The 27,522-nt window shown below is 39.7% G+C and overlaps 2 protein-coding genes and 1 long non-coding RNA gene across 13 annotated transcripts in view; 1 reads left to right on the forward strand and 2 right to left on the reverse strand.

Annotated features, from left to right (window-relative positions):
* Nucleotides 1–13,047, forward strand: part of Lgr3 (Leucine-rich repeat-containing G protein-coupled receptor 3) — a 117,956-nt gene extending 104,909 nt beyond the window's left edge. For 4 of the 5 annotated variants that reach the window (XM_022810682.2, XM_086987190.1, XM_086987187.1 and 1 more), the window contains exons 19-22: nt 1,793–2,018; nt 5,308–5,509; nt 9,650–9,823; nt 10,108–13,046. In XM_022810682.2, coding sequence (XP_022666417.1) covers nt 1,793–2,018; nt 5,308–5,509; nt 9,650–9,823; nt 10,108–10,199 — 694 coding nt within the window. In that variant the 3' untranslated portion in view covers nt 10,200–13,046. Of the gene's footprint in view, nt 1–1,792; nt 2,019–5,307; nt 5,510–9,649; nt 9,824–10,107 lie in introns of all 5 variants that reach the window. The other variant, XM_086987197.1, reaches the window with a different exon arrangement.
* A 2,053-nt stretch (nt 13,048–15,100) lies between these two features.
* LOC147758696 (uncharacterized) lies at nt 15,101–17,374 on the reverse strand. The gene is made up of 2 exons (XR_015326482.1): nt 16,414–17,374; nt 15,101–16,008 (listed from the first exon to the last, which is right to left on the reverse strand). It is a non-coding gene; the product is annotated as an uncharacterized LOC147758696 (long non-coding RNA).
* A 3,784-nt stretch (nt 17,375–21,158) lies between these two features.
* LOC111242965 (TBC1 domain family member 19) overlaps nt 21,159–27,522 on the reverse strand; it is a 33,199-nt gene continuing 26,835 nt past the window's right edge. For 5 of the 7 annotated variants that reach the window (XM_086973992.1, XM_086974021.1, XM_086974002.1 and 2 more), the window contains 6 exons: nt 26,406–26,480; nt 24,248–24,413; nt 23,738–23,933; nt 22,277–22,463; nt 21,806–21,969; nt 21,159–21,253 (listed from right to left, as the gene is read on the reverse strand). In XM_086973992.1, the coding sequence (XP_086830118.1) occupies nt 21,856–21,969; nt 22,277–22,463; nt 23,738–23,933; nt 24,248–24,413; nt 26,406–26,480 (738 nt within the window). In that variant the 3' untranslated portion in view covers nt 21,159–21,253; nt 21,806–21,855. The remainder of the gene's footprint in view (nt 21,254–21,805; nt 21,970–22,276; nt 22,464–23,737; nt 23,934–24,247; nt 24,414–26,405; nt 26,481–27,522) is intronic. The other 2 variants (XM_086974005.1, XM_086974016.1) reach the window with 2 other exon arrangements.

Raw genomic sequence — 27,522 nt, forward strand, 5'->3', positions numbered from 1 at the left:
GTCCGTCATGGTCGTGATTGTCGTAGCTAAACCACTGTAATGTTAGCTATAGCGCGGTCAGAACCATTTGCTTCTTTCGCCAGCCTCGTTCAACCTGCCATTGGTTCGTGGTATTTTGTTTGTCAGGGATGATGCTGTGCTCCGTCTGTTATTACTATTAGCGATTACAGCTTCGAGGATGGGGGGTCGTAGTTGCCGCAAGCGTCTATGTAACGTGATGACCGGCCGCTCCAACACGAGTTCTCACTGATTGTGTGAAGTGTGCTCGAGCTAGCCGCATTTTCACATGCAGAAGGTGAATTTAAATAAAACGCTTTCAACACGAGAAAGACAAAGACGTGACGTAACGCAACTCATTCACGCTTTTTTTTCTGATGGAGTGAGCGAAAACAAACGCGAGACACGGAACACGGTCGTAAATTTACTGTCTATAAGTCGATGACGAAAAATCGCCGAATAAACTGACTTCACCCACTATTGAACGCTTCGGAATAATAAGATAGATAGTGAGATGGTCGAACAAAGACGGACGAAGAGTCAAACGCATAAATTATATCCAGACAATCGTAAGATTGTCAATTAGCCTCAATCTCGCTTTGTGTCCCTATTCAATCACATAATGGTAAAGTCAAGCAGCCTGCACGTTAGTTCCAATAGGGATATGGTGGAGTGGGGCTAATGTTTTCGTTTTGTCAGACATTGTCAGCTTGCGTGTCGTTGCTCTCTTGGACTGGACGACGTCTCTGCGCGAGCACCATATCGGTATTGTTAGTAATGTTGGTAATAACGATGAAATGGTACATACGGGTGCCCCAAATACTGAACAAGCTTCACCGTAGTATAAGCGTATATGAACATCGTAAGAAAAATTACCTACTGTGTACGTTGTTTGCTAGTGATCTGTGTCATAGTAGCATTAGCGCTTTTTGCAGATTTGTAATTTCCTATGGATAAAAACAGTGTTTACGCATTTTGTTATCATGGGGCACACGTCCATTACATTAACTAACAGATTATTCCGAAACGATAGATCGTACCCTAATCGGCAGAGGTAAAGCCGACTGTAAGAACTCATACGCCTAAAACGGATTATCAGTTAAAAGAATGTGAAAGAACGTCCTTGTCCTCTCCTAATCGAGAATTCATGAGCTCTGCGCATTGCCTTTATGAAAATACATCATCCCGCAAACAGAATAGTACTTCAATGTACGTACACCTGTTTGATCACTTTTTGCAAAGGGTAATTTATAGACGACGCTAGTTTTTGTTAGTGGAAAATTGTCATCTTTAATCTCTCTCTAGAAAGCCTCTTCAGCTGAATAAATGAAGACCATTTATCCAAACGGTATTTCATTGAATGTCAATAGCACAATTAGCGGTATTACCGCCTACGCGATCGCGAATGATAACTTGAACAATAACAACGGAGACCCTCAAGGTATTTTTACTCACGGTGTCTCATTTTTCCTCGTATTAAGCGAACGATTGCTTTTGGGGAACTTTTTAAAATGTATATAGACAAATGAACAGGGACATTTCCAAGATAAATACATTCTTTGTTTTTAAGCGCTACCTTTATTTCTTAGATAGAAATTTCTAGAGATGAGAGACTTTTAGAAAAATAAGAGTCGCTTAAAGAGAGTTTCCTATCAAAATGTACTTTTTACAACTTAGTTGACCAAAAGTTAGAGCATTTTGCTTCTCCGGTTACGGTCTAAAAAAAATATGCGCCAAAGTGCTTTATATCAAAGACGTTTATGAATTGTTTTTTTTTTTTTTTTGTCTCTAATAGGTGCATAAAAACAAACGTACGTGTTGTTACATTAACAGTTGCCCGCTGGTGCGTGGCAGGCGTTTGGGCAACAGGTTTACTTTTGGCGCTCTACCCGGTTCTGCATTGGCCCCAGCCTTCATTTTACTCGTCAAACGGATTATGTTTTCCACTACACATCGATGATCCATTTACGCTAGGATGGCAGTACTCAGCACTTGTCTTCCTCGGAATCAACCTCGCTGCGGTTAGTATAGCGTACGATAATTGCACGTTACTAGAAACCACTCTTCGAATTTTATTATTATTATATTATTAGTTTTGATCTCCAGACTTGAGGATCTCTTATAGACTTTTGCAATCTAGAAATCCATTTTGTTTACAACTTTTATTTTTGTATTTCCGTTTGGCTGATTCTGAAGAATTGAAATGTGCGTATTTTCATTACTCCAGCGTTTTTTCATCGTTTTAGTTTGTCTGTTGGATTTTAGGGCTCAAAGTATCATTTATCTGTTCATTTTCTGCAATAATAATAATAATGCCGTATAAGTTAGATATTGTTATTTTTACTTTGGTCAATGCTTGTATCTAAAGCTAGTAGTTTTTACCAATATTTATGCATTAACGGTATGTCAATGTATGCCACTGTGTGTATTCGCCAATGGGAATTTTTGTCTCATAATTTGAAATTATCAGTATGTTCTACTATACTCTACTGCCCTTCTGAGACATACTATTTTTCTCCTTCCTCCTCGCCCTGTCCTGGTTCTGCGTCCGTTTTTCATTTGCGGCTGCTAGGTGCGCTTGCGCGTGAGTAATTATCTCTGTAGCAGAAAACTGATAACATAATCGTGACGCAAAGCGAGCGAAGGAACGGTCTCCGGGGAAACTAGAAGCGCCAGACCAGGCCAGTCCAGTCTGACTGATTAGGGAGGGAAATATGGGCAATAGAATGACCTGCTCAATCAGCTTCCCGTTCAACGGCACCTTTTTTTCTACCCATTACCCTGTGCTGCTTTGAGAAAGCAGCCGAACAACTAACTCGCCGCCACCAATCTAGGGCGGCAATCGACTTTCGTTTTTCAGGCCGCCTTTTCCTCACTACTGCCAGCCCTCCAAACCCCTGGCACAGAAACCACAATTAGAAATCAATCTGCCTTCTATTTTTTTCGTGGGGAAGCAGGCAGCATGAAGAGTGCAGAATGAAAATCTTTGCCGCGCTATTCTCTGGGTGTGCTTTTTTTTTAGTTCACTCTATAAAGGAGGGAGAATGGCTCAAAGTGTGAGGTCAAAGGGCTCCCAGACAGAGAATCAACTGAGAAGGGGGGCCGAGGTGGAAAAGTTTTTAAAAAATTGACCTTGGCTAAACGATTTTTTTGTCACTGTGTAGGATAAAAGACGAGTACATTTTTATCTAGTTCACCTTAAACAATATATTCGGGCTCTGTTCGAGAATATATTTGTAGAAGCAGCGCAGCAACGATACGACGCTGTACTGGTGGTAGCGGTGATGCATTGAACTTGTTATTTCTTCTGCCGAGGTGATTATTGGAATGGATATCGACTCTCTGGGAACAATTGTATTGAACGCCAATAACGCTGACGACCGCTAAATGGACTTAAGCGAGTTTGCCAACAAAGTATGCCCAATCGTAGAAGAACGCTAGGAGAAACTTTACGGATCCACTCCGCGATATTGCAAAAGTAAAGATAAAGTAGCAAAAGAAGCTGCTTATTTCAACAGCTGTCAGGAAATATCTGTGAAGTGCACATCATCGTTGTTTTAACTACCGGTGCCGATCCACCGGCATCTGGGGTTCGAGAAGTTCCCATCTGTGGGTATTTAGCGCACAACAGACCACAATTAAAAGGACTTAATTGAATTGCCAATTATCTTGTACGTTTGTATCACCATGATAAAATCATAATAATTTAATGGCATTTTATCACAGATTCTTGGTTTTAAAAATCTATTCCCAAATTAGCTTTGTCGATTATGGTAACTACAAGTTAAAATAGCTGGAACAACGAGACTCGGAACAACTCGGAACGTCGCTGCGCCGCAGGTTGGACCACGGACAAATCTGATTTGTGTAGGTTAGACACATTGTTAAGTTACACAGACTAATATTTGAAAGAGTGGAACTTGAGGCGATCTTTCTGATAACCTGACAGTGTCATCTGTATGCTCTTATATCGCACTGGGGTGTGTTTTCTTGTCCAAATGGGAAATTTTTGTCGAGAAATTCGCTGTCGTTAGTAGTGGCATGAGTACTAGCGAAATGAGCCTCCAGCGCACTTGCCAGCACGTCTGAAAGGGTCCATCCTGTTAGCGTAATACACACGGCTTACATCGCGCCCAGTCACATATAGTAACATTAAGCTTGCGCACCCTTTACTGTACGGTGCCAGGATGGAAAAATATAAATAACTCGCCTCCTGCAGACATCGACAGATGTCAACCACGTGGGACAAAAAAAGCAACGTTCTCCGACCTATTGAAAGGGCCGAAACAGCTGTCATTCTTTAACTTCACGGTCAATAACTAATCCAGTATTCTATTTCTGAGCTTCAATTTTAAGCGATAACTTTTACGAGGGAGTAAGACTTGCGCGTGCATGTACGACGGAAAAGCACGAGTAATTTTTCGGTGGATTTTATCACTTTAGCTCGGTGTACATGTAGAAGAGACTATGAATAGATGATGTTACACATTTCGGCTCCAAATAGCGATATTTCGTTTCTCTCCGCCAGAATTCTCTGCGCTTACACGTGAATGGATCTAACAGTACGCTAAATCTTAGGTGCCTATGTGTTTCAAGGCAATGTAGGACGTCATCTATGTAATATATTGAGTTCGTCATCAGAGTAGCATAGATCGGTAAACTGCTCATCGATGAAGTATAAATAAATGAAGTAAAATGGTTGAGTTGCTGCGTGTAACACGGTGCTATGCTTGCAACTATGGTCAATAGACGGTTAGATTAGTCTACGGGGAATTAAACATGCAGCAATTGCTTAGTTATACTTTAACAATCCATGCCGTAATAAATTGCCGTCACTCTCGATTACCAATCGTCTAGCCAGTACGCCATCGTTGTTTGCATATGGCAGTAAGCTGACTTTGTAAAATATGGGAGCCATACAACGAGGCACCCACAGACGGAACAGACAGGTACACAACTGGTCTATTCATTTTTTTTTTTTGTAACGGCACGAATAATGTATTAAGTAAAAAATACGAAAAAATTCGACAAAAAAGGAGTGGTTTCCCATCGAAACAGCTATGCTCGAACTTTGTAGAATATGTTCATCAAAAGATATCGGATTATTTTTGCCAAGGTCTGAAAGTTGCCAGGAGAATGAGTCGTCAGGTGCCTGTTCGTATGAAGTGTATGATTTCTATTTCTCTGGATGTACATTGAGACTACGGTTTTGTTCATTTTTCCTTTATTATTGATCTATATATACAGATATGGATAGTTTCCAAGAAACTAATGAAATTTTCGGCTTTTTCGTATGTAAAATTATTACAGATGCTGCTAATCTCGCTGTTGTATGCGTGGATGTTTGTCATAATTCGGGGAGATCGACAACACGCGCGGCCGGTGACGCTGAAACGACGCGAGGACTCAGTGCTTGCGTTCCGGTTCTTTCTCATTGTTCTGACGGACTGTTTATGCTGGATACCAATTATTGCCATTAAGCTCGCTGCACTCTGCAAAGTGAAGATCTCGCGTAAGTTAGAGAACGTTAACGATACTGAATCAAAGTGGACGTTTCTGTAGCTAAAATAAGAATCGGGTCGAAAAAACAAGTGCAAAAAATAAGTTATTTTATACGTTATCTGTTCCCTCAGTCTGTTGTTTACGCACAATATGTGCATGTACGTATAGATGGTGTTGGCACATAGCAGGGTATGAGATTCGTCAAACTGCCTTTTCAACTTCTTATAGTTCGTCTTGGGTGGCAGGTCAGACGTCGATTGTCTGGAATGATTTGTCTTTGACTCATTAAGTTAGAGACTCAAGGCCCACTTCTTTTCTACAGAGGCTCTGATAATAGTTGGTTTACAAGTTGTTGCGACATCTTATTAGGCAAGCGAGTCATCATGAGGTATGTAAGCGTATGTCACTTTCGGGTGCTAAATAGCATTTCGGTAATTTCAGTCAAATGCATATGGTTCGTAATAGTTATATGGATGAATCTTGTGTTCTTTGCTCTTATGACACGTACATCCGATTCAAACACCTGATTTTCTAATTAACGTGCCTTCGTCGATCATTAACAAGTTGGTCAAAGGAAATTTGGCTCTGTCAATCAAAGGCTCCCAAAAATGGCAACATACTCGGTATGTCACTCATGATTCTACCATATATCTACTATCTATCGCGTTTGTATAGCTTTCAGCCTGTCATTTAATAGTATAGCTTGTTTTCCACAGGAAGAAAAACAACGCCGCATTTTTCTGAACTAGACCAACTTTTATTATATTCTCCAAAAAATTAAATTCTCCGATCTGGGGCTACTGTGATCTGGACGATGTCATCGAAATGAAATGAAAATGAAGTCTTCTGCGGCAGCAGAGCTGCCTACCGTGGCAGATGACGCTCTTCCGGCGTCGGCTCAAGTTGGATGTCTGATACTGTCCAGGCGCTTCGCTTGGCTGATCGCATTTCGAACAAACTACGTTCAGCGCATCGCTCCCCGGTGGTGCTATCGTACCCTATACAGGATAGCTGACTGGTATACCAAGGATACCATGCCTCGGGGTCATTTCGGCTTGTTTAAATGTAGGACATAGTCTAATAGCTACGTCTTCACCACTTACTTCCGGATCACTTCCGTCCTACTACGTTTCGTCGTGGATGGCTCTAAGGCTAGGGGTTCAATTATTCGTTGAAAAACCCCATGTATTATTAATTCCACCGTATGCCACTACGATGGATGTCTTAATAATTTTTCTGTGCCTAATATGTACATACCTTCAATTGATGTAACTTCAGGATCCTGTGGCGATCAATTAGCTGTCGTGCCGGTCTGTTGGGCAACAGGTTCAGCAGAGGTAACTTCGTATCTGTCAATACCTTCTAAGCTTCCTAATTCGGTGCAGAAATATAAAGAGCTAGCGAAGAAAAACCAAAAAAAAGACATACCATTCGTCTAAGTTACAGCAACTACGCCGCTCGTTTTGGCCGTTCTTCAGCCCTTCGAGGTCATAATTACAAAATCAGTCAGTATAAAGCAAAGAGGGCAAAATCTTACAGGCTCTTTCCTCAGCTTCCATAGGTTGTTCATCTAGACACAAACACGCTAATTTATCCCATAAACTTGTTCTTCGCCGTGTTTCCACCGAGTAGCTAATGTTCTTCTAACTCCAAGGTATTTTTATAGTATTCCTTTCTCATTTTTCCAGTCAGTAAGTTTCCTGTAAATAATGTGAGTCGCGTGCAGCACCATAGGGCTATTTAATGCAGCTGAATTGTATAGGTGCTTAGGCAAACGCTGGCTGAGTCAAAGTGTGCTACGTGGCGCCATCTTTTGGCGCAGGAATTACTTGCGTCAGCAACAGCCGCATCGAGACGTATCTTTCCAACTAAGCAGACAGAAAGACGAGAGAAAAAAGTCTTTAACCGAAACTGTGTACAAGAAAAAAGCAAGGGAGGCACATTAATGTAGGTGTGATGCGAGTAACTGCCAGTTGCTCGCGCCTCATGTCGGAACGTGCAGTCCCTCTGATTTTCGGCTACATTTGTTTTCTCTTCTCCTATTCTCTGTTTGCTGATTCCGTTCATTCTTTACCTATTGCCCTCTCAGGCGCACGGGGTGATCCTTCAGCCAACTACGACAAACACCGCTCGGCTGTTACAACAACACTGCCACTGACAATAACCCCCGAGAGGTAACAAGGAGAAAAAGAAAGCTACTCCATAACAGCCTTCGTCTGCCCTCTGCAATGTGGATCTCCTTGCTCGTTCTTTGCTTCCGAAATCCATACGAACCTCCTTTTAAACAGAAGCAATAATGTTGTTTGTTTTGTCCTTGAGCGTATACTTTTTCTTCCGGAAATCTATACATGTAGCCTGAAAAGTTTTCCTTTGCAGTGGCTACTCTTGTTGAATAAATTATAGTATTCATGCGCAACCGGCTAAGCCGGAGCGCCAGGGTAGTTGTGATCGCGCTGGCGCGCTTTATTCTGTTAGCCTAATAGCTCTTATTCAGTGGGCTGTACGTAAGGACAAAACAGAGCCCGGGCTTGATTGTTAGAGCTGCTGTCTAAGCTTAATAACCGCTCTCCATTCGCTGAAACTTCCAACTGTCGACATTAGCTTCAGAACAATTACATTTCAATGTTGAGTCAGTACGCACTTGTCTGATGGAAGTTCGAGCCTTCAATGTTTTTTTTTAAACCTGTTTCTCTAACCTTTTTGCCGTTTAGAGTCTACATCAGTTTGACCGATACTGCAAAAGATGTCACTTTAATTTGACGTCAGCTGTAACGGGAAAAATTATTTCCTCATACACCAGAAAGCGTTGCTTTTAGTTATTGCAACACGGAGAACGAGCTTATATGATTAGTCGAACGATGCAGGATAGAGTACGAAATAGCCTACGCTTTAAGTCCTACTCTTCTATGGGCTTCCTTTAGTGCCCGCCTTTCAGTCCGACATGGACGCTGCAGGCACCGATTGCGTCGGTTAATACTAATGCGACAACGTCGACCTCGTCTGTACAGAGAATCGTTTTCTCATCTCCTTCATCGCGTTGAAAATGGTCGGACAATGTCAAAGTGTCTGCAAATCGCTACCTATCACGGCTCGTCGACTTAGATTTGCTTTGGTTTTCCCCTTCCTATAATTTTCTATATGTGTCGGATACGTGTCACTAAGGGAAGCCTTAACATATTAAATATTATTTTAAGTTCTTGCAAGATTAGAGGCCACCGAATTTTTCTTCGATAAATACATGGCTTGGTCAGTATTAAGAAGAAAGCTTGATGCGCTGCCCATCGTAAAGAGCTGCCAATACTGTTATTACTGGAATGAGTTTGAATAAACGCAAGTAAAAACAGAATGACTATAATATACATCTGCTCTGCTATGGACCTGTCAGGAGAAGTGAAACTGAGCCTCATATTAAGATAAGTTTCGGTACGTCCCTTCCGGCATTTATTCACTCGACAAATTTTCATTTTTGGGATTCTACACAATGACAGGGTACTTCAGAAATCGATACTATAAAATAACACAATAAAAAACCAAACGTAGTTCTCGCAATTAAGTTTTTGCACGGTGTACATACAGAGATGTGAAGGAAGCATGTGAAATTATGTGTATGTATGGGCATAATAAAGAACCTACAGTTTTCTGTTTATTTCATTGTTCTATCGTATTTGAGACCTCATCTTTTTGAATTGTGTATAGAAAAATGTTTTGATTTTTTCCAATAGGGACAACTATCCATGTTTAGCGAAAAAGATGCGCCTCCGGTGTACTGCATACGTTAAATGTCGACGATAGGCTTTTGTAGCCATTCTGCTTACACGCGTGTCCAGATACGTCTGTGTACAATCGATAGGCTCTCGAAAGCGAGTAACAAGCTTCACTTAATCAATGATTAAAAAAGGATCAACATAAATAAATGCAAATTGACATGAATTGAATTAAGTAGTTAATTTTTAAAAATGAAAAATTTAAATTAGAACCGCTGCGAACACGGAGCCCTTCGCAAATGGCACGTTCGCTTGATACATGTGTTGATTTATGATATTTTGATATGATATTATTGATAATTTTACTTTTTGTCGTCGGAGCAGAAGCATTGACTAGACAATTTTATTAGTATAGTTAACATGCCCCTCGTCTGACTCTAATATAGCGGACGTGTATGCGTGGGTGGTAGTATTCATCCTGCCGATCAACTCAGCTCTCAATCCAGTTATCTACACTCTGGCAGCTCCTACTGAACTTCGAAGAAGGATTGAACGCTTCCTTTCACAAATAGTACTTTGCCCAGCGTCGCTGCGTCGCCTCTTGCCTAATGCAGACAAACGTATGTAGATAGATAGATAGGGTACTTTGTGATCAAGTTTTGGTTAGTTTTTTCACCACAATTAGTTCGGTCCTAGCTTGAATGTTACTATCCAAATTGACGAAACGAAAATTACGATTGTTATTACGAGTTATTCCAGACTGAAGCTTAAAGCAGCGCTAATAGAAAAAGTTACATTGAAATGTTGTATAACCGCGTGCTACTTCTTAGCTAACTTCATGCCAGTATCACTTCGCCGACTTGTTCAGACGCTGGGTCACAACTGACCACGTTTTGTTTTTCAGTAACAACTCCGCGTTCCTCTGTGGCGACTGGAACCGACGTGCCCTCGATGCCCACCGAATACACCCTCTGCAACGAAACTGCCAAGCTGTAAAAAAATGAAACACATTATAACAATACTAATTGCAGTGTATCCAATCCATTTTCTATTATATACACAGTTTCCGTCCTTCTCGTCCGAAGCTGCAGCGTCATCAGCACGAACATTAGAAGCTTTAGCATCGAATGGCTATGCGAATGCAACTATGATGACGGCCATAATAACCACTGGCATAACATGTCCACAACGGTTGGGCCATACTGGTTCCTGCCCGCTAGCTATACATATAGGCAAACGTTGTCCAACACACAAACACTAACAACGACCACCAACTGTAGCGGGAGTCTTCGTTCAGAGCGTACGAGGCCGATTCACCATCCGGCAAAGGTGTTGACAAGGCCCAGATCCGTTCAGCATCACCATCAAGAAACGTCGTCGCACTTCCATCGATCAATTCGCGGCCTGCTGCCTTATGGTCAATGTCAAATCTTGACATCGTGTGCACAACGCGATGGCACGAGCATCGAAGAACAATAGGAAAAATCTGAAAGTTTATTAATAATTATTGGCCACAGTTCCCGTACATCGCTTCCTCATTGCGACCTCGATGCTGACAACGTTGTTTCCTCCGGCCGTTTGCCAACTGCCTTTCTGTGATGCTACTGTATTCCAAGCAGGTGTTTCGAATAGCGTATCCGTTCTCTTTCGGTGAGCGTAAGTCGCTGGAACTGCTCGTGCAAAAGCTACATGCGATTGTTTGTCGATAGTATTCAGTTGCTTTGTAGGTTGTCCTAGGTAGAACAGCAAGCCAGCAGACGACATTTTATCATTACTATTGTTATCATTGTATTGGCAAGTATATTACACTGTAGTTAATATGTGTTGGTGCGCACAATAGAACTAGCCAAAAATAAGAAAGCTGGCAACTTTTATGCATGGCGGCCGTGAAAAGAGCGCTTGATAAATCAAATGAAAAGCATTTGGGACATCATAATATCAATACTATGCGTTTTTCTGTTTGCTGAATGATTTACACGTTTAAGCAATTATGGACCCGTTTTTAATCCTCTGGTTCTTCCGGGCTGACCGTGCAATTGTCGTAAAGTAATTGTCAAGGTGTACGTATCTTACTTCGATTGCCCTAAGCGCGCTACGCAATTCTGAGAGAACGAGACTCATCATTTTTGCCCGACGAGAAAACGGTTTCTTCTGTTCCTCTTTCAAAAAAGAAACAGGTTTTGTATGATAATAATTACTATTTCCTTTGGCAATAAACGTTCGCAGCCCTTTGAACAAAATAGTGAATTCTGCTATTTCCCCTCACGTATTTATAATGTGTGTGCGACCAAGGTGTTCTTCATTCTTAATCAAAATGTTCTGAGCACCCAATTGACTATGTAGTTTGTGTACGCCGATGCCGCTGTAGGTATTGCATTGATTCTTTGATGCCCCCTCATCCAGATTGTGTCATTTGCCGCTATTGCTCGTACTTGACTTGACAAAACGACTCCAGAAACTGCTTGTGTTTAAAATGTTGCATTGCAGAAGTGTGGCCTTCGGCCTAGTATGCAAGATGACTTGTCTTGAAAACCCTCAATAGAGTAAAACATTATCCAATGTTAATACCGCTAATAAACTTTTCTCATCATTCTGATGATTTCTATTTTTCTTTCAAAATATCTGTAACAAATAGTACTGGTATCTCAAAATCTGGCAAAACACAATTTTATCAGAGCACTGTAGTAGCTGGGTCGTTTCCACTAGTTTCGATGTGTTTTTAATATTATGCGATGACCTGTTCTATATATGAGGATATAATGTGCAGTAACACGAAATTATGTACCTTTTTCTGCTGTCTTGATGCTTACTGCTAACGTTGTTACTGCTGCTGCTTGTACGAGAGAAAAATCGTACATACGAAATGTACCAGATACGAGTAGTCTATCCTCAGTTTTGGATCTTTTCGTGTTCAGCACTTACGGATATTCTTACATGAAGACACACACATACACACCAAACCTACGTACAGCCATGATAGATAAGCAGGATCCGAGTCCCGTGTTACTGTGGCTATCAACAGAAAAGAAAATGCTTACTACTTTCAGTGCCATTTTGTCGCGCGACGAAGAGCGCTACATGTGGAAATCGCTCAGATGGTGCCTGCGTATAGCACAGCCCATTGCATCCGCCTCTAACGTCTTGCCTTCGGCGGTAGTTGGGGGTTACATTAGCCCATTCAAGCCCTTGAATGTATAGATGAAAACAGGAGATATGGCAAGAAAAGGTGTAGGAGCATATTTTTTTACAGAGGGCACCTTTACATTCTGAGAAGTTTGCCGAGCGTGACCGAGTCAATGTATAAACATACATGTATTCTATCAAATCATATAATCACTGAGACCACAAACAGAGAATAACTACAGTAATAATAGCGCAACGTCAATGTACGTAAAGTATTTCTGCTACAAGTAAAAATCATTATAGCAACTATTATATATGTATAAGAATAAAGATATATATTAATATCACAGTATATCGGAAGATAATAACACGGCTTACGATTGAATAAATGTATTTCAATTGATGTACAACAACTAAGTGTTGGTAGTTCTTCCTATCTGATCTTCCTTTGCAGTTAGACTACGGGCACGCACGTGCTGGCACAACTTAAGACAACTCTCATAATTTAATTACCACAGCGGATAAAACAATCGAAACGGCCTTAGTCTTCACCCCAACCGTTCCATAGGAACCGCTCGACGACTGACAAAAAGCTTAAATGAAGCGAATTTTCATATGTCGCGCTTACAGGCATAAAGGAAACTGTAAGCGCAAAATAAGAAAACAGGGAGGCGACAGCGCAATGATAACAAGAGGCGCGAGGATTTGAACAATCCGGGCTTTAACGAAACTCGAAAAAAAAGTATGTACATTCGGTAGCACCAGGGGCTGCTTAAGCTGAATGTTTTCGGACTCTTTGCTCTCTTAATCTGGACAAACGACAAGCATCGTAGACAGACACTGATGACAACAACAAATCAACCGTATCAATCATGCGTACCTATGGGAATGTACGGGAACATCTATCTGCAATTTATTAACATGCTTCGACCACGTACGTTCGCAATTTGTATAGAGACACAGATGATATAGCTGACTTAAGTGCGTAACTTTTGGCGAGGCGACCGTCCTCTGCACACTTTCACCACGTGAAACTAACGGTACCATTCGGTCTTTAAGCAGCCTGAATAGGTAGGATGATCTCAATGGAAAATTCTCTTCAGATTAGGGACTGCCATACATATTACAGTCACTTAAGCTATATTTGCCTGAATGTCGAACTCACTAAGAGTAACTGCTTCAAACGAAATGCTACGTTTAGATAGAAACCCAGGGCACTATATCTCATACTCCAGTGTTTTGTGCTAATTGGGTCATGTCTGGAAAGTCATTATATCCTGTACAAAACAGCCTCTCATTTAAAAAAAAAAAAAAGACATTTTGCTTGATTGCTTTTTCGCTTTCCTATTTTTATGTTCCGGAATATAATTCTTTCTCTGATGATGGACAGACTTCTTATTTGTGTTCGCTGTTTGATAGGATGTTTCATTATACCAGTACTTTATTGTAATGTAATGTTGATAGAATGTTTATGCTTTGGCGCTCTGACCGCTTTCCCGCCAAACGTTTCGAATTACTTTGTATTATGATTCTTGGGAGCTTTTCTAACCTAAATGTACCAGCTATATACGAGAGGTGCATCGTTTCGAAAATATGAATAGAAAGTGTTCCAAATTAGCAAGAGTCTAATAGTTATTCTTTCCTGTCCAGCTGAAGGCTTCGATTTAAACCTCATTGACATCATTGTTGGCTTCCACTATATTAATTAAAGCAGCTAAGCTGCAATTCAAAGTTTACGTTGGTAGCCACTATGAAGACCACTACTGATGACCGTTGTGTCTGAATGGCCTTTTATCGGGTAACGGGATACGCGACGAAAAAGCGTTTTGACTTACATATGAAAAATATATGAGCTAAAAAGCTTACATACTTTTTATTGCGGCTAGAGCATGTTGCTGTAATGGAAAACTTGAACACAAAAATTAGGGAATAATTATGTCCAGCAAAAGCAAAAAAAAATAGGGTCACCTGCCCTTTCCGCTTAATCCTGATACTAAGGTTTCGCGAAATTGTAATACAAAACAAACTTGTTAATAGGTGGTGCAGCTGTACTGTGCGTTAAATTTTTGTGGCGCGTTTTGATGCATTGGAACTTACCTTGACACGCCGAAGGATATATTTACGTATTTTCGTTAGTTTTATATCTAAATGCCTATGAGAGGTAGCTATTTTTTCTACATTGCTCAAACCTAATGTTTAAATGAATTCCGTGACGACTTATTGTAACCATAACGTAAAAATAAGAGAATGTATATTCATTTGTATGTACCAATAACTTCCAGGGTGTTTTGGACGGCTAATAACTTATAGCAAATAGCTCTTTGATAGGTGTTTATCCATTCATTAAAAGGTCTAGCAAAGGTAAATAGAGGCAGGACAAATTTGGAATGGTCTGCTGCTAATAGATCACTGTAGTGCTATATCGGTATGCAAGATCGTTGTATGTACAGCTGAGCGATGTATATTTCCCTTTGACAAACAAGGTGTACGTACGCAAAATTAAAAGTCGGACTATTTTCTTGTATATATATTGCGCCACACGCAATATCTAACTAGACAGTTTTACTAGTCATCATCTTTACCATCACGCAACTATCACAGGACGGCAAAGTGTTGGCAGAATGTCATCCAATATGAGTGTGGAATTAAACCAAAAACAGTACATTGTTAGCGGTAACTGTTGGAGCTTTACGTAGGAAGTATGGTAAAACAGTAGATTAAAGCACAGCACGCAAGAAAGGCCACGGGTGTCAAACATTAAACGGACAACAGCGTGCAATAGAAAAAACAATATCATTTTTATTGAATGACTTCTTACAACGGCGGTATGCATTCTGCGAGGGTTTACGCAAGAAACCTCAAGAGGTCATCGAAGTTACCGTAAGCCGGCTGATACCATAGCCGTGATGGCGCAGTGTCGATATCTGCCTAGAGCAACCAGTGAAAGCGCGCTCTGCACACATCATGCCTGCTAAGCTGGGAGAGTTCATCTTGCTCTATCATACGTGCTATACTTTTACCTCGTACCAGCGGTTCATATAGCATGAGGAGGGATACGGACAACCATTCATGCAAATATGCACACATATACTGATGCTTGTACAACAACCCTCTTCTAAAGAAGGGATGTTGTTTGAGGGGACTGTCTGGCTCTTGTGATCCTTTTTAACCGCTCTTCGTAGCAATAGTGATTGATAGTCGGATGCTTCCCATTCTCCTTCGCGTCACAGGAGATTAATAGCTATTTATGGAGGTTAGGTCATACCGAATTCCTTTTTGGGCGAAATTTGTGTGGTACAGTTCTGTGAAGTCCTTGCATCTACCCTTATCTTGTATATGCTCTACTTACTTTTTCCTTTTATGTTTTCCTATATAAACAATGGTTTTGCGTACGGATCCAAGGCTCCAGGGGACCCATAAATGTTGCTTGGCCATGAGGAGGGACCTAAGATCTGCTGCAATCGACGGAACCTAACGCCGCAATCTGGAATCTGTCTCTGACCGGGGCACCTCATTTGTAGCGATGATATTTTGTCGTCGTGGCTGCCTTAAACGGTAGGTAAAACTGGCTGAGGTGGTAAGTACAACGTCGCCAATGCAACGTTCATTGTCGTTTTATAGATGAAAAACGTACAGCACAGCGAGGTCTATTTTCCTAATGGCACCCGTGGGAAGCGCAAATCTATTAAAAGACCAATAGGTGAGCCCGATTGCATTAGTGAGGATAAAATATGCATAGACGAGTTCTGTTAGAAAATGGGACAGAGTAATAAGGGCTATCTTTATCAAATTACTATTGCTCGGATGTCTACGTGAAATGTGAAACGGTCTTTTTGTAAAGCGTCCATATTGCCGGAATGAGCAGATACACTTATAGGTGATAGACACGAATAATTTAAATGTCGGTAAATATTAAATAGATAGAATCGGCGGAAGTTGATCTAAAAATAGGTATTTAAACTGTTTTTTTTTTCTAAATATATTGTAGATATGAAATACTTGAATCTAATATCGGAATGTTAGGAGAGAAATAGCCAAAAGAGGATCAATAATAACAACTAGATTATCATTATCGTATCGTACTTACAATGAATAAGAATTGCTAGAAAAAAAATCGAATATCCATGAGGATTCATTCCTTTACTCTGTCCTTATTTAATTCGTGCGATATGTGAGCCTGTACTCAGCAACGGAGCCCTGAAGTGCCTAGTGGTTTCTGTAGGCTGATATTAAATATATGCTGATATATGCTGAGTGGAATAAAAACATGAATATGTCAAACTCCATCTGCTCGCTTCCCGAGACATGACATATTGAGTATTTGCCACACGAGAAACTTGTTTACATTTGTGTGACCTTGCGCTCGTTGGCACGAGTTACTCTGCCTTGGAAGATTTGTACGACGATTAAGACACTTGACGCTCGACTCACATCGTCCTTAATCATAGCTCCTTGTGCTAGGCTTCAATCGTCCATAGAAGTCACCTCATTTGGGCACTTTATCCTGTCAATAGTCGACTAAGCTCACGCCCTAGTGATACGTAACAGCCTCCCATAAACTTCAATCTTCAGCTCCTTGTTCTCATCAGAACCAAGCAACTTCTTAGGCTTCTTGGCGAACGCTGATGCAAACACAAATGTCCGTGATCTTCTTTCGTAGATGTTTTACAGTAGCACCAGCAGTAGCAGGGTCGACAATGAGATCGGGTTCATCGCAATTGCGGGCTTGCTGCCAACAGCCTCATCTTTTATTGCCACGTTTACTACACTGCCGATAACTCACGTTAGGTGCCCGTTTTTCACGTCAGCCAGAACACATCACCGGCAACGAATCGCTGGCCGCTCACGATTTGCCTCGTCTATTTTCAGCTAACATCGATAAGCGAACGAGTATGCTCAAGTAGATAAATCAGGAAAATTCAGCTGGTAAAAAACGACGGGCATGGTTGATCAACGAAAAATGTGAAAATAAAGGGAAGAGACGCCGGAATATGGAAATAGAAGAAGGGCGTAGCAGAGGAAGCATTCCCGTCAACCATTGCCGCCAATTTGGCGGCTATATTTTGGTATAAAGTGAGCAAGGGAAAGTGATAAGCTGAAATAGAACAAATGACCAGCGCAGTAGTGTGGCACGTCCACAGAAGTAAAAGTTCCTTTTGTCAACAGACTACAGCGGAGAATGTGATAAAGTAGCCGCTATCTCCTACGTGTGTTTTATAATCCTAAAATTGAAACTAACGCTCAATTAGTTTATTTAGCCTATTCTAGTTTGTAAACCGTAGAAAAGTACCGGCAATTAAACAGAAATTCAAAATTTTGCGTTTGAACCGGATTAGTAGTAGCCTGTACAAGCCATCGAAAGTTAATACTTAAATGAGAATACATTGTAAGCAATATTTGGATCCGTTAAAGGATCATTTCCGTTGCAATACTATATGCTCTATCTAGCTTTACAATAGTTCATTGTTAATGACGCATTTGTTTAGCAATAAACTATGCGCTGGACACAAGAAATTTCTGGGTTCTCCTATAATAAAAGTAATTTACTTTAGGAATACATTTTGCAGCGCAAGACCACATCGATGCGTGTGTATATGCCCTAAAACCGTCGTTTCAGGCTCCGATGGGAAATTTAATGAAGCAATTTTGATTATATAGCTAAGATACCGCAAATTCCATTTACCTAAAGCATTGAACTTGCTAATTTTTTTTTATCACAAGTTAGCTAATGTTTTTCAGTAAAAAAAAATATTTCAAATAATTTGTAACAACAACTTATTTACATGCGGGCTATATGTAGACATGTGCCGATCTTTGCAGATCAATTTAACCACACCGTTGTATATTGATGGCTTTTCATACCGGCCATTCCTTTCGAACTCAACATATTTACAAAGGTAAAATATTATCACTATAAATTAATAAATCAAACGTTTTAATAGATGACTATTAATTGTGTGCTTATTTACTGATCGTAAAAAAAAACAAGCGGTTTACGCCACTTTTATTTGTATGGAGAAACACACTTTAAGCTTTGATTACTTTTTAAAGTGTACTTATCGCATCTACAAAATATTATTTTATAATAATAGCAGTATATTTGATATACGAAGAAGAACTATATTTTCTTTTATATAATTACTATTAGATAGATACTTACTAATTAGAATTATTAGAGTTTATTTCCTTCCTAAAATCTTCTTACGTTGTTTCCTTTCGTTTGGCCACATACTTGCATATTTTTTTACACAGTGCACGACATGTACGTTTAAGATAATTGTATTTGCGTATTTCAAACGAGCTCCGAATCCCACTCGTATCACGCCACAGTGATTTTCTAATATGCACGAGCCTAAACTAGGACGCCTTATGTAGCCTTGTATTTAACACTATAGAAATTGTTCATTATGGCTATAAAATTGTCAACGAAGTAGCCGAGCGTTCAATGGCGGAATCTGGTCACCGACTAACATTTGGCTCTGGCCACAGAAGATGGTTACCGTGCAGCTCAAGTTTGGCCAATAGCTCATGACAGAGAGGTAAAAAACTTCTAGGTTAAAAATCGCTACAAAAGTTGATTAAAGTTTTTTTGATTGACAAATCATTGCAGCGACCACCAGCTTACCAGGCAGATTTTTCCTTACCTTAAGTTTCTTTTCTATATATATATATATATATATATATATATATATATTCTTATATTATTTTTTTGTTATAGGTGATCGAAGGATAGGTGCCAATAAGACACAGGGGCTTTAAAACGATGCATGCTGTTCTCTCTTCGTAATTGTGATATATTCATTTAGCTAATGGTTGTGTAAATAAGTCGATTTTTTTTATTTAACAAACCATCATACCGCTGCAAACGTGCTCTGTTAGCTTAGCTAAAGTTGAAGTAAGTTTACTGATTTACATTTAAAGAATATCGACGAATAACCTAAAGCGCACCTTACTCCACAACGCCATTTCGCGCACGAAAGCCGAAGATGCCGATAGATGTTCAATAGCGAAACTCCGAGTACCCACAGCAGAAAGATGATGTCAATCAAGAGCAAACAAACAGTATACTAACTCAGCGGAAGAGCTGGAACTATTTGCTTACATTATACCGTTTGACCAATCCATCAGCCATTGCATTATGGCCGCTTCTTATGCCTCTTCTGCATACGACAAAGCTAGGACTACCGCGTTCCAGCTTTCCCTTAATAATGCCATAGAAACATGCAAGCAGTCAGACTCGATGTTTACAACAATTACACATAATTTACACAATGTTGTCCATTAAAATAACGCCAAATTAACCTTTGATTCATTAAATGAAAACGCAATAGCAGACGAACACAGACAGATTTTACGAAACAGTAATTGAAATTTATCTCGAAGTGTTCTAATTCAACAGTAAAACGCATCGTGGGCTTTTGGGCCTGTAGGCCTATGGTGCGTTGATGGTAACGGTTGTCCGGCATCATGTGCTCAATACAACTAGCGCTGCTAAGGGCAAAGCCAATAGCTCTACTGTCTCTGTGTCGCCATAAGTATGCCTACGCAATTCGATGGATAACGGAGCGTCTGCATGTTTTGCTATCTGCCTGCTTCTATGAGCCTTCGGTCCTTCATCGAACGTGCGACACTCGCCTCCTTGGGAAATATTGGCAGAATTCGCAACCGATGGATTTTAAGACGCGTTAAAAATGGGTACGCGGACTTGTCGCAAACAGGAGCCATTGAAGTATCCTGTGAGTTGCTTTATATTGCGGGTAGGGCCAGCAGCAAATACATCGCCATTGGACCTTCACGGAAACAGTACTAGGTACCCCTACATATTTATTCTTAAAATTGCTTTATACGATTCGAGAGCGACGCGGCACAATGAGGCCCAACGCAAGGTCAATTTCTTGCATTTAGATTTATATACAAGGTACTATTTCTGACATTAGGTGACATTCCTTAAAACAGCTTTCCACAAAAAGTTATCTATGAGACTGTCAGATTGTAACAGCTCCCGATTAGGTTGCGTAATACTTTCGACACCCTATAATTTGGGTTCTAAGCACGGGGTTCCGATAGCAATATTGTTTTAGTAGCTAAAACAAATTCGAAAAGAAAAACAGTAATGAATTAATTGTTTTACCGTCATCTTATTTGTTAGAATCGCGTCTGCTAGTTGGTTAAATTGATTTCGATGTTCACTCAGTAAAAGAGCGGAGGGAAACATAAAAAAATCTCAAAGTATTCCTATTGTTTTCCAAACTCTTTTTGAACCTTCGGTTGCTCTTCATATTTAGGACATCGAAAAAAGGTTACCATGTTTCAATAAATACTATTAGAGCTCACCTTTTCCATTGCAAACACGCAGAGCCATCTTGAAGCGTTTGTTATTCAGATTGCTTCCAAGGCTTATTATATGCTACTCGGCTCTATTTTACTGAATAATTCAAGGCTATTAAAAAAAAAAATCGCTAACACTAAATGCTTTTAGGGGGATTATAATAAGAGAAAAAGGATTGCGAGGGAACTTTTTAGTTAACCCGCCTACGGGTGAAGACAACTAGACTAACACTCATATTAGCCAATAGCCCCGAATCCGGACTGATTTTAGAGAGGCTTTAAGCACAAACTTTAATCTCTCAAGGCGAGATGTGGTTCAAGTATCGGTATCTACTAGCCACTTCTAGAGATTAGTCTTTATATATACAAAGTAGGACAAAAAGCAACTTGATGATTCTTAGTCCATTTTAGACTACAGCTTGATGCAAGTACATGAACCTACATATATCCTTACCATATAATTTTCAACTCGCTTTGTTTTATTGTGAAGAAAAACAAATCTAGTTAACCTTCGTAACCCTTTAATAACCATTTATTTTCATAACTACACACAAACTTATTTCAACTAAATAGAAACAGTCTCACTTTGGACATGATACCTGAAATCATGAAACATAAATAGAATGTTCTAATTAGTTAAACTTAAGCTTACAGCCTTGCACTTGGTTGTCAGTTGATGACCTTATCCTCGCCAAAATAGGTTTGAAATAATACTAATGAAGCATTATTAAGTAAGAAACATCAAAATCACTAAAAAAATAACAGTTAGAACTTTATCTTTGCCTAAACTTTCTAGTTCACTCAAAAAGAATAGCTAAGCTGATTTATGCGAAAAGAATGTTCCGGCGTATGCCATTGATATACCGCAGTATATATGTTATTCTATATTCGTGTGTAAGCATACAGGGCCTTTAGATACTGTCCATTACCCTCAAGACGGCTATACTTGTAAGAAGAATTGTGAAAGGATAAAATAATTGAAAGTCGGAACTTATGACGATACCAGGTTCATCTTAATGAAAAACTATTGATTCTGAATTACGTCTATGTCTAAAAGCCGTCAGCGACGCTTACGATTCGCGAGACATTCAATTAGTTGATAAAAATAGGGGCCTTGAGCTACTTCCTCTTAACATTAGATATGTGCTTACATTGTATCTAGGCAGTCCGGTGATTTTTCTTAGAATTTCTTATCTTTAAACTAAGTGGAATCGAGCAGTACTGCATTCAACGGGCTTCCTATCATCTCAAGTTGGCCTAACACGAATTTCAACGTTGGCATTACTTGAATATCACGTAGGTTTTGCAGAGCCTCCTAAAATGTCGTAAATTTAGAATTATTTAAGATGTCTAAAAGTTTGTATATGACTAACTAAGCAACTTAGACAGTTTCTAATCTAACGGTATGACAAAGTTTGCTATAAAACAACGTGTTTCCCTATCTAATTAGAGAGAAATAATTATATTATTAGAGATTAAGTTCATTTATCATATAGCTACTGCAGTTGTGAGTAATATACGACGAAAAAGTTTAGCGGCCGTCAAGAATCAATCCGTACTCCACGAACGCCTCTGGTACATTTGTGTGTGGTGTTCAAATAGGGAAAATCGAGTAAACTCACCCGTAACTGGGAACGATTCTCGCACGCTTCAAGTGTCTTCTGACGCGTAATTACGACGCCGACAGCTAAAAGGGCGAGGACGAGCGTCGAATCAAAACCGATCATAGCGTCCCATAAAACTAACACTTGATCTGCCGCTAAGGGACCTGCAAAGGCGCATAAGAGCACCTCCAGCATTTCTTCTTCGCTAAATGGAAAAACAAAGAGAGCGTAATAATACGGATAGGCGTGACCAGTACATTACTATGGAGAAACTCATCAGAATCATAGATATTAGCTTATTACGATGCTGAAGATGGTAGTCAACGTTTATTTGCGTCAGGATTTAACATTCATTTAGTAATATCTATATAGAGGAAGAGAAAGAGAGAGTTTAGCATAAGGTAGTGTGTAGCCTGTGGTGTTCCAAACGTAGTCCTTACAAGAAGCAGTTCGGAAAAATAAGCAGGAAGAACAAAGCGACTGCTTCTGCAACATCATAAAATATGACTATTTCCCTTCAGCTTCGAACCCTGTGCATGGTTTATGCAGCCATCCTGAGCTAAATTCTAATGATCCATCTGATCAACTCGTAAATAATAAACATGCCGCACACCTCACTGTATAATCGGTCATTTCCAACGGCGACTTCTATAACAAATTCCATCGTCTAGATCGGATTATATAATCGGATAATACGATTCGGATCGTTCCTTCAACTTCTCGGTAAGTATAGGATAATTCAGTACGAGTAAATAAAGATCCAGGCTGTCCAAGAGTAGAGGGAGCGTCGATTGAGATTTAATGGGTAATAACTTCAACGGAACTGGGTCCTGCAGCTGGAGGCAAGCTTAGACTGCTCTAGGCCAGGGGAACGTCCTCACAAAGTAGCACCAATGCGCGTAAATAACTCATCTCTTTTTCATAACAGTAGAAAAAAAAGGTAAAAGATATTCCAATCGGTCAAGATCGTAAAATAATTTAACGATGATTTTTGTGTTTGGATTTGTGCCAGTAGTGCCTACGAAACAACTCACTCCGTCATGCAGCGACCTAATTTATTTTATCGGAATTACCGGATATATAATCGCGTAGTTGTTTAAACTTAATATCAATTAAATAAATGCTAAAAAAAAGTTAGCAACAAAACTACATATATCGCATACATGTGTTTATTTGACACTAAATATCCAATATCGTACAAACTAAAACTAATAAATAAACATACATTTTTTAGCCTGAATTCTCATTACTCTACTACATTCGGAGCATGACTAAATGACTGATGATAAATGATAAAAAAAAATTGCATGCCGGCAAATTAGACGCCCGTAAATATAAATCTGTGACTAGGCTGTGGGCAGTAAAGCCTATGACCACGGGCTCTATTTTAGCTATAGGGTACATTTAGCTATGTAGCAAGTAAGGGAACTATTCATAACAGGTTCATATATAAGTTTTTGGACTTCTTCTGCAACTTACACAGTAATGGGCAGTAAATATTCCAAGAGTTTGGGCTTAAGTAATAAGAGAATAGAGTGGAAAACATGGAAAATGTTCACGATTCCATTTGTATTCGACGTTAGCCTTGTCAAATAGGTGAAATACCGCTTGGCGAGTGTACTGAAGATGTGGAACACGTCTGCGATCGACGACGTAACGAAGCATACAGGAGCCACTGAAAAGACAAACAACCAATACCGCTATGGGGACGGACAGTTTCAATTGCATTAAAAATTGCCGGCCATATTGAAAATTTTGGCATGATAGTATCATTTGAGATATTCGATAAATTACCAACGTAAATGAACCACGTACGGAAACCCAATTGTTATTACTTCCTATAATAAGGAAATTAACTCTTGACGGAGATTTTTCTATGCGTACTAGAAATGAATGTGTTCGTTGTTATTAATTGTTATTCATGTTATTAGCAATGAAACCGGCCAAATGGAGGGGTCACTCTGTTAAGTTTTCATACATTCTACTTACCTAATGCTGAGGGGGCGGCAAGTACAATGGAAGGCAGGATCATGGAAGACGACAACGAAGTAAGATTATCTGAAAGCGTCTCCCGCTGAAATGCCAATAGAATCTGGAAAATCTCGTCCTCGAAAACGAAGAACTGGTCATCATTTGAGGCGCGGGTGCGGATGTCCTGAAGGTAGGAGAGTCATGGGATGCTGTTAACTCGGTTTTTTCAAGCAGTATTGGTTTTGAACGCTGCACATTCATTAAATTTACTAAGACAACTTCCCATTCACTTAACTAACTAGTTGTCCAACATTAAACGTTAAAGCGTTGTACTTTGTGTACAGCTGCCACAAGAAGAAGCCTATGAAAATTCTGCCTATTTAATATTCACAAGTACCGCAAAATGACAGCTGCATATAAACAATATGGCTGAATTTAGCATAAAAAATTACAGTTTTTTGTACCACTCGCGAAAGTGTCAGGCGGCACAGATGGTCGGAAAACTCAGTCCTGCTTATTGAATTATTCGCTATTTTAAACACAGAGGGAAGAATCGGTGTTCAGGTGGTTGTGACAATTAAGTGGGCTATTGAAAAATGTTTATTTCAGTTCTTTTTTGTTTTTTGGGCTGTGTATTCAGCTCGCTCCTAGTGGCTATAGGAATAATTGGCGAAAAATGTCTTTTTTAAAATGTTCAGGTCGTTTTTGTATAATACTTATCTTTGCAACATCTATGTAAAATAACTTCATCGCAGTTGATTCCACATCTAGAAACACTACGTCGTACAATTTTTTTTTCTACTCGCCGCGAGAGCTCGTTATCAATGATAACCCTTGTCCTTCACACTGGGGACACCTTCGCAAGGATATGGCCTATTAACTATAGATAAGGCCCGAGTTTATGCTTAAGATTGCTGACGTTGTAACTAGCAAGTTATGGATTTCATCGATTGGTATCAATTCACGATTATCGATATAATCATTTTTCATCGGGTCATTTTGCGTCGTTGAGTTCAACATGTTAGGTCAAGTTCTATTATTTTCCAAATTCATCGACTTTTGCAACGATCGTACTGTTTAACGGCAAAAGAGTACGTCTTAACTTTGTCAGCGACAATCTCAATCATCATTCGTATAGAGAATATGAGCCAATAATCATAGACCCAGATAGTTTTTTTCTCGTTTTTCTTTTAAAATCGATAAGCAAATTGCCTCCGGTCAACCTGTATTCTCGTAAAGAGCCCTATTGATCATGCTTTTCTATTATTTTGCATACTATGGAATAACAGGTACATGTTTCCTTGCTCAGGCAGAGTATGACACATATAAAGAGATTCAGGATTCCGCCGGTTTCGAGCGTACGTTGAACTAGCCATAAAACCGGTACACACGCCATGTGTCCTAATGATTTAGACATGCAAGGTTTTTTCAAGAATTCTTTGAGATGCCTAAACGTGTTCCCACCTAATGAAGCTACACTGTGTTAAGAATAACGAGATTATTTCTGTTGTGTAATGAAATCATTGCTTTCGTTGCTCGCCGTTGGATTTCAGCATTTGACGGATAAGTCCGGCAGAAAAGAACGTTTAGTTTCCGGATTTCTGTCCCTATAACCCTCTGAGCAAAATTTCCGGCGTTGCAAAAGTCTTCTTTAAAATCGTTTTTACCCTTATTGTCGGTATCTGTTTTTGTTTTTGGGGTGCAGTTCCAGCGTTTCTAATGTATGTTTAGGTCGCCCTGTTAATCTTAAGGACACGTTGTGGTCCAGGTTCGAACCCGGGCATAGATAGATAGATAGACCTCGTCTTGTGCCAGGAGCCAGCCGTTTGCTAGAATGTCTAACGGCGATACCGAACGTAAAACTCGAAACATGGCGGTTTAAGTCATCCAGTATGACATTTTAGCGTTCTGCGTCACATGTTAACATACGTTTTTTTTAAAATGTATCGTGTTATTTATTAGACAAACGTAGGCGCGAAGGGCCAAACTGGGTCGTCTGACAGAAACATATCAATGACGATCAGGCACGTCAGAAACCATCGCAATAGGAAATTATGTATCTCATTTAGATGGAACAAAGGATTGCTCAAGCGAATCTGGTGATATTTGCATATTACAAAGCAGAAGGCAAGCATACTGTATACTAGAAATATAAAAAATTTTCATGATCACTTACTTTGAATAAAAATTTATCCATTAAACAGTCATAGTTAAAAATCAGCCGACGTACGTACTCATACCGAATCTCGTTCTGCAAAAAGGTGTTAACAATAGAAAAGCTTTAGTTTCCCGAAGTGTACATAAAAAGGGGGCTGCGTTATATATTACAGGCTATCATACAGTTAATTGTAACACTGCTTTCTCTCGAATTTAGCGAATTTTTTTACTGTTTACCGTTGTCAAACTTGGAAAAGCGTAGTTGAAAAACATATGGGATTGCAAAAGTGACAGCTTTAAAATACAGCCATAAGTAGGTTTTCATTTGCCGTACAGGGTTCAACGTGTTACTCAGTCCACCATTATACGATATCAACTACATAAATTCGTTCTCATTAGTATAATAAATGAAATAGTAGTAAAAACGGCTATAGATCTTCGGCAACAACCGTGGAGGTCTACGCCTAGCAACAGTCACTGGTATGGAACGGCTACATGAACGAACTATACGAGAATTAGCAGGCACTCATGTTATGTAGGCTCCTATCGATTTTCGTGCCTGCATATAGATACTTGACTAATTAACAGCAACTGAACATGTTATTTTCAGTGGTGTAACTGTTGTGTCTCTACTGGGTTGTCATTGGAAATCACATCGGTGTAGAAAAAAAAGCTTAGAAGAAGATTGAAAAGAAGCTAGATCCACTCATGGATATATGACGCACGTTTTTACCAGACAGTAAACCAGGCATGACTTTGTGCGAAAATGCCACTCAATACTCGTATTGATTATAAGTCCGATTTCCTGGAATGAAGCTCGTTTTCGTTGTCCGCCAAAAGCAACAACCGCACCTTTATACGAAGATACGCTTTCAAAAAACGCACACGTCACGCTATGAATGACCCTTGCCTTTTCTATATTAAATCATATTATAGACGGCCGGATGTGACCGTTTTCGAATTCTATCCATAGGGTCCATCGCAATCAGTTTCTTTCTATTGTATTTTAATGGTAAAATATTACGAACCTTGTTACTGATAGCGTAGCCAACATGATGCTTACTTAAAATTGTCACCTGCCATTTATTTAATAGATTTTATACGATTACGACTTACATATATATACATATATAGTT

The sequence above is a fragment of the Varroa destructor genome, unplaced genomic scaffold (assembly GCF_002443255.2).
Source record: "Varroa destructor unplaced genomic scaffold, Vdes_3.0 BEIS01000001.1, whole genome shotgun sequence".
NCBI classification, from domain to species: domain Eukaryota; kingdom Metazoa; phylum Arthropoda; class Arachnida; order Mesostigmata; family Varroidae; genus Varroa; species Varroa destructor.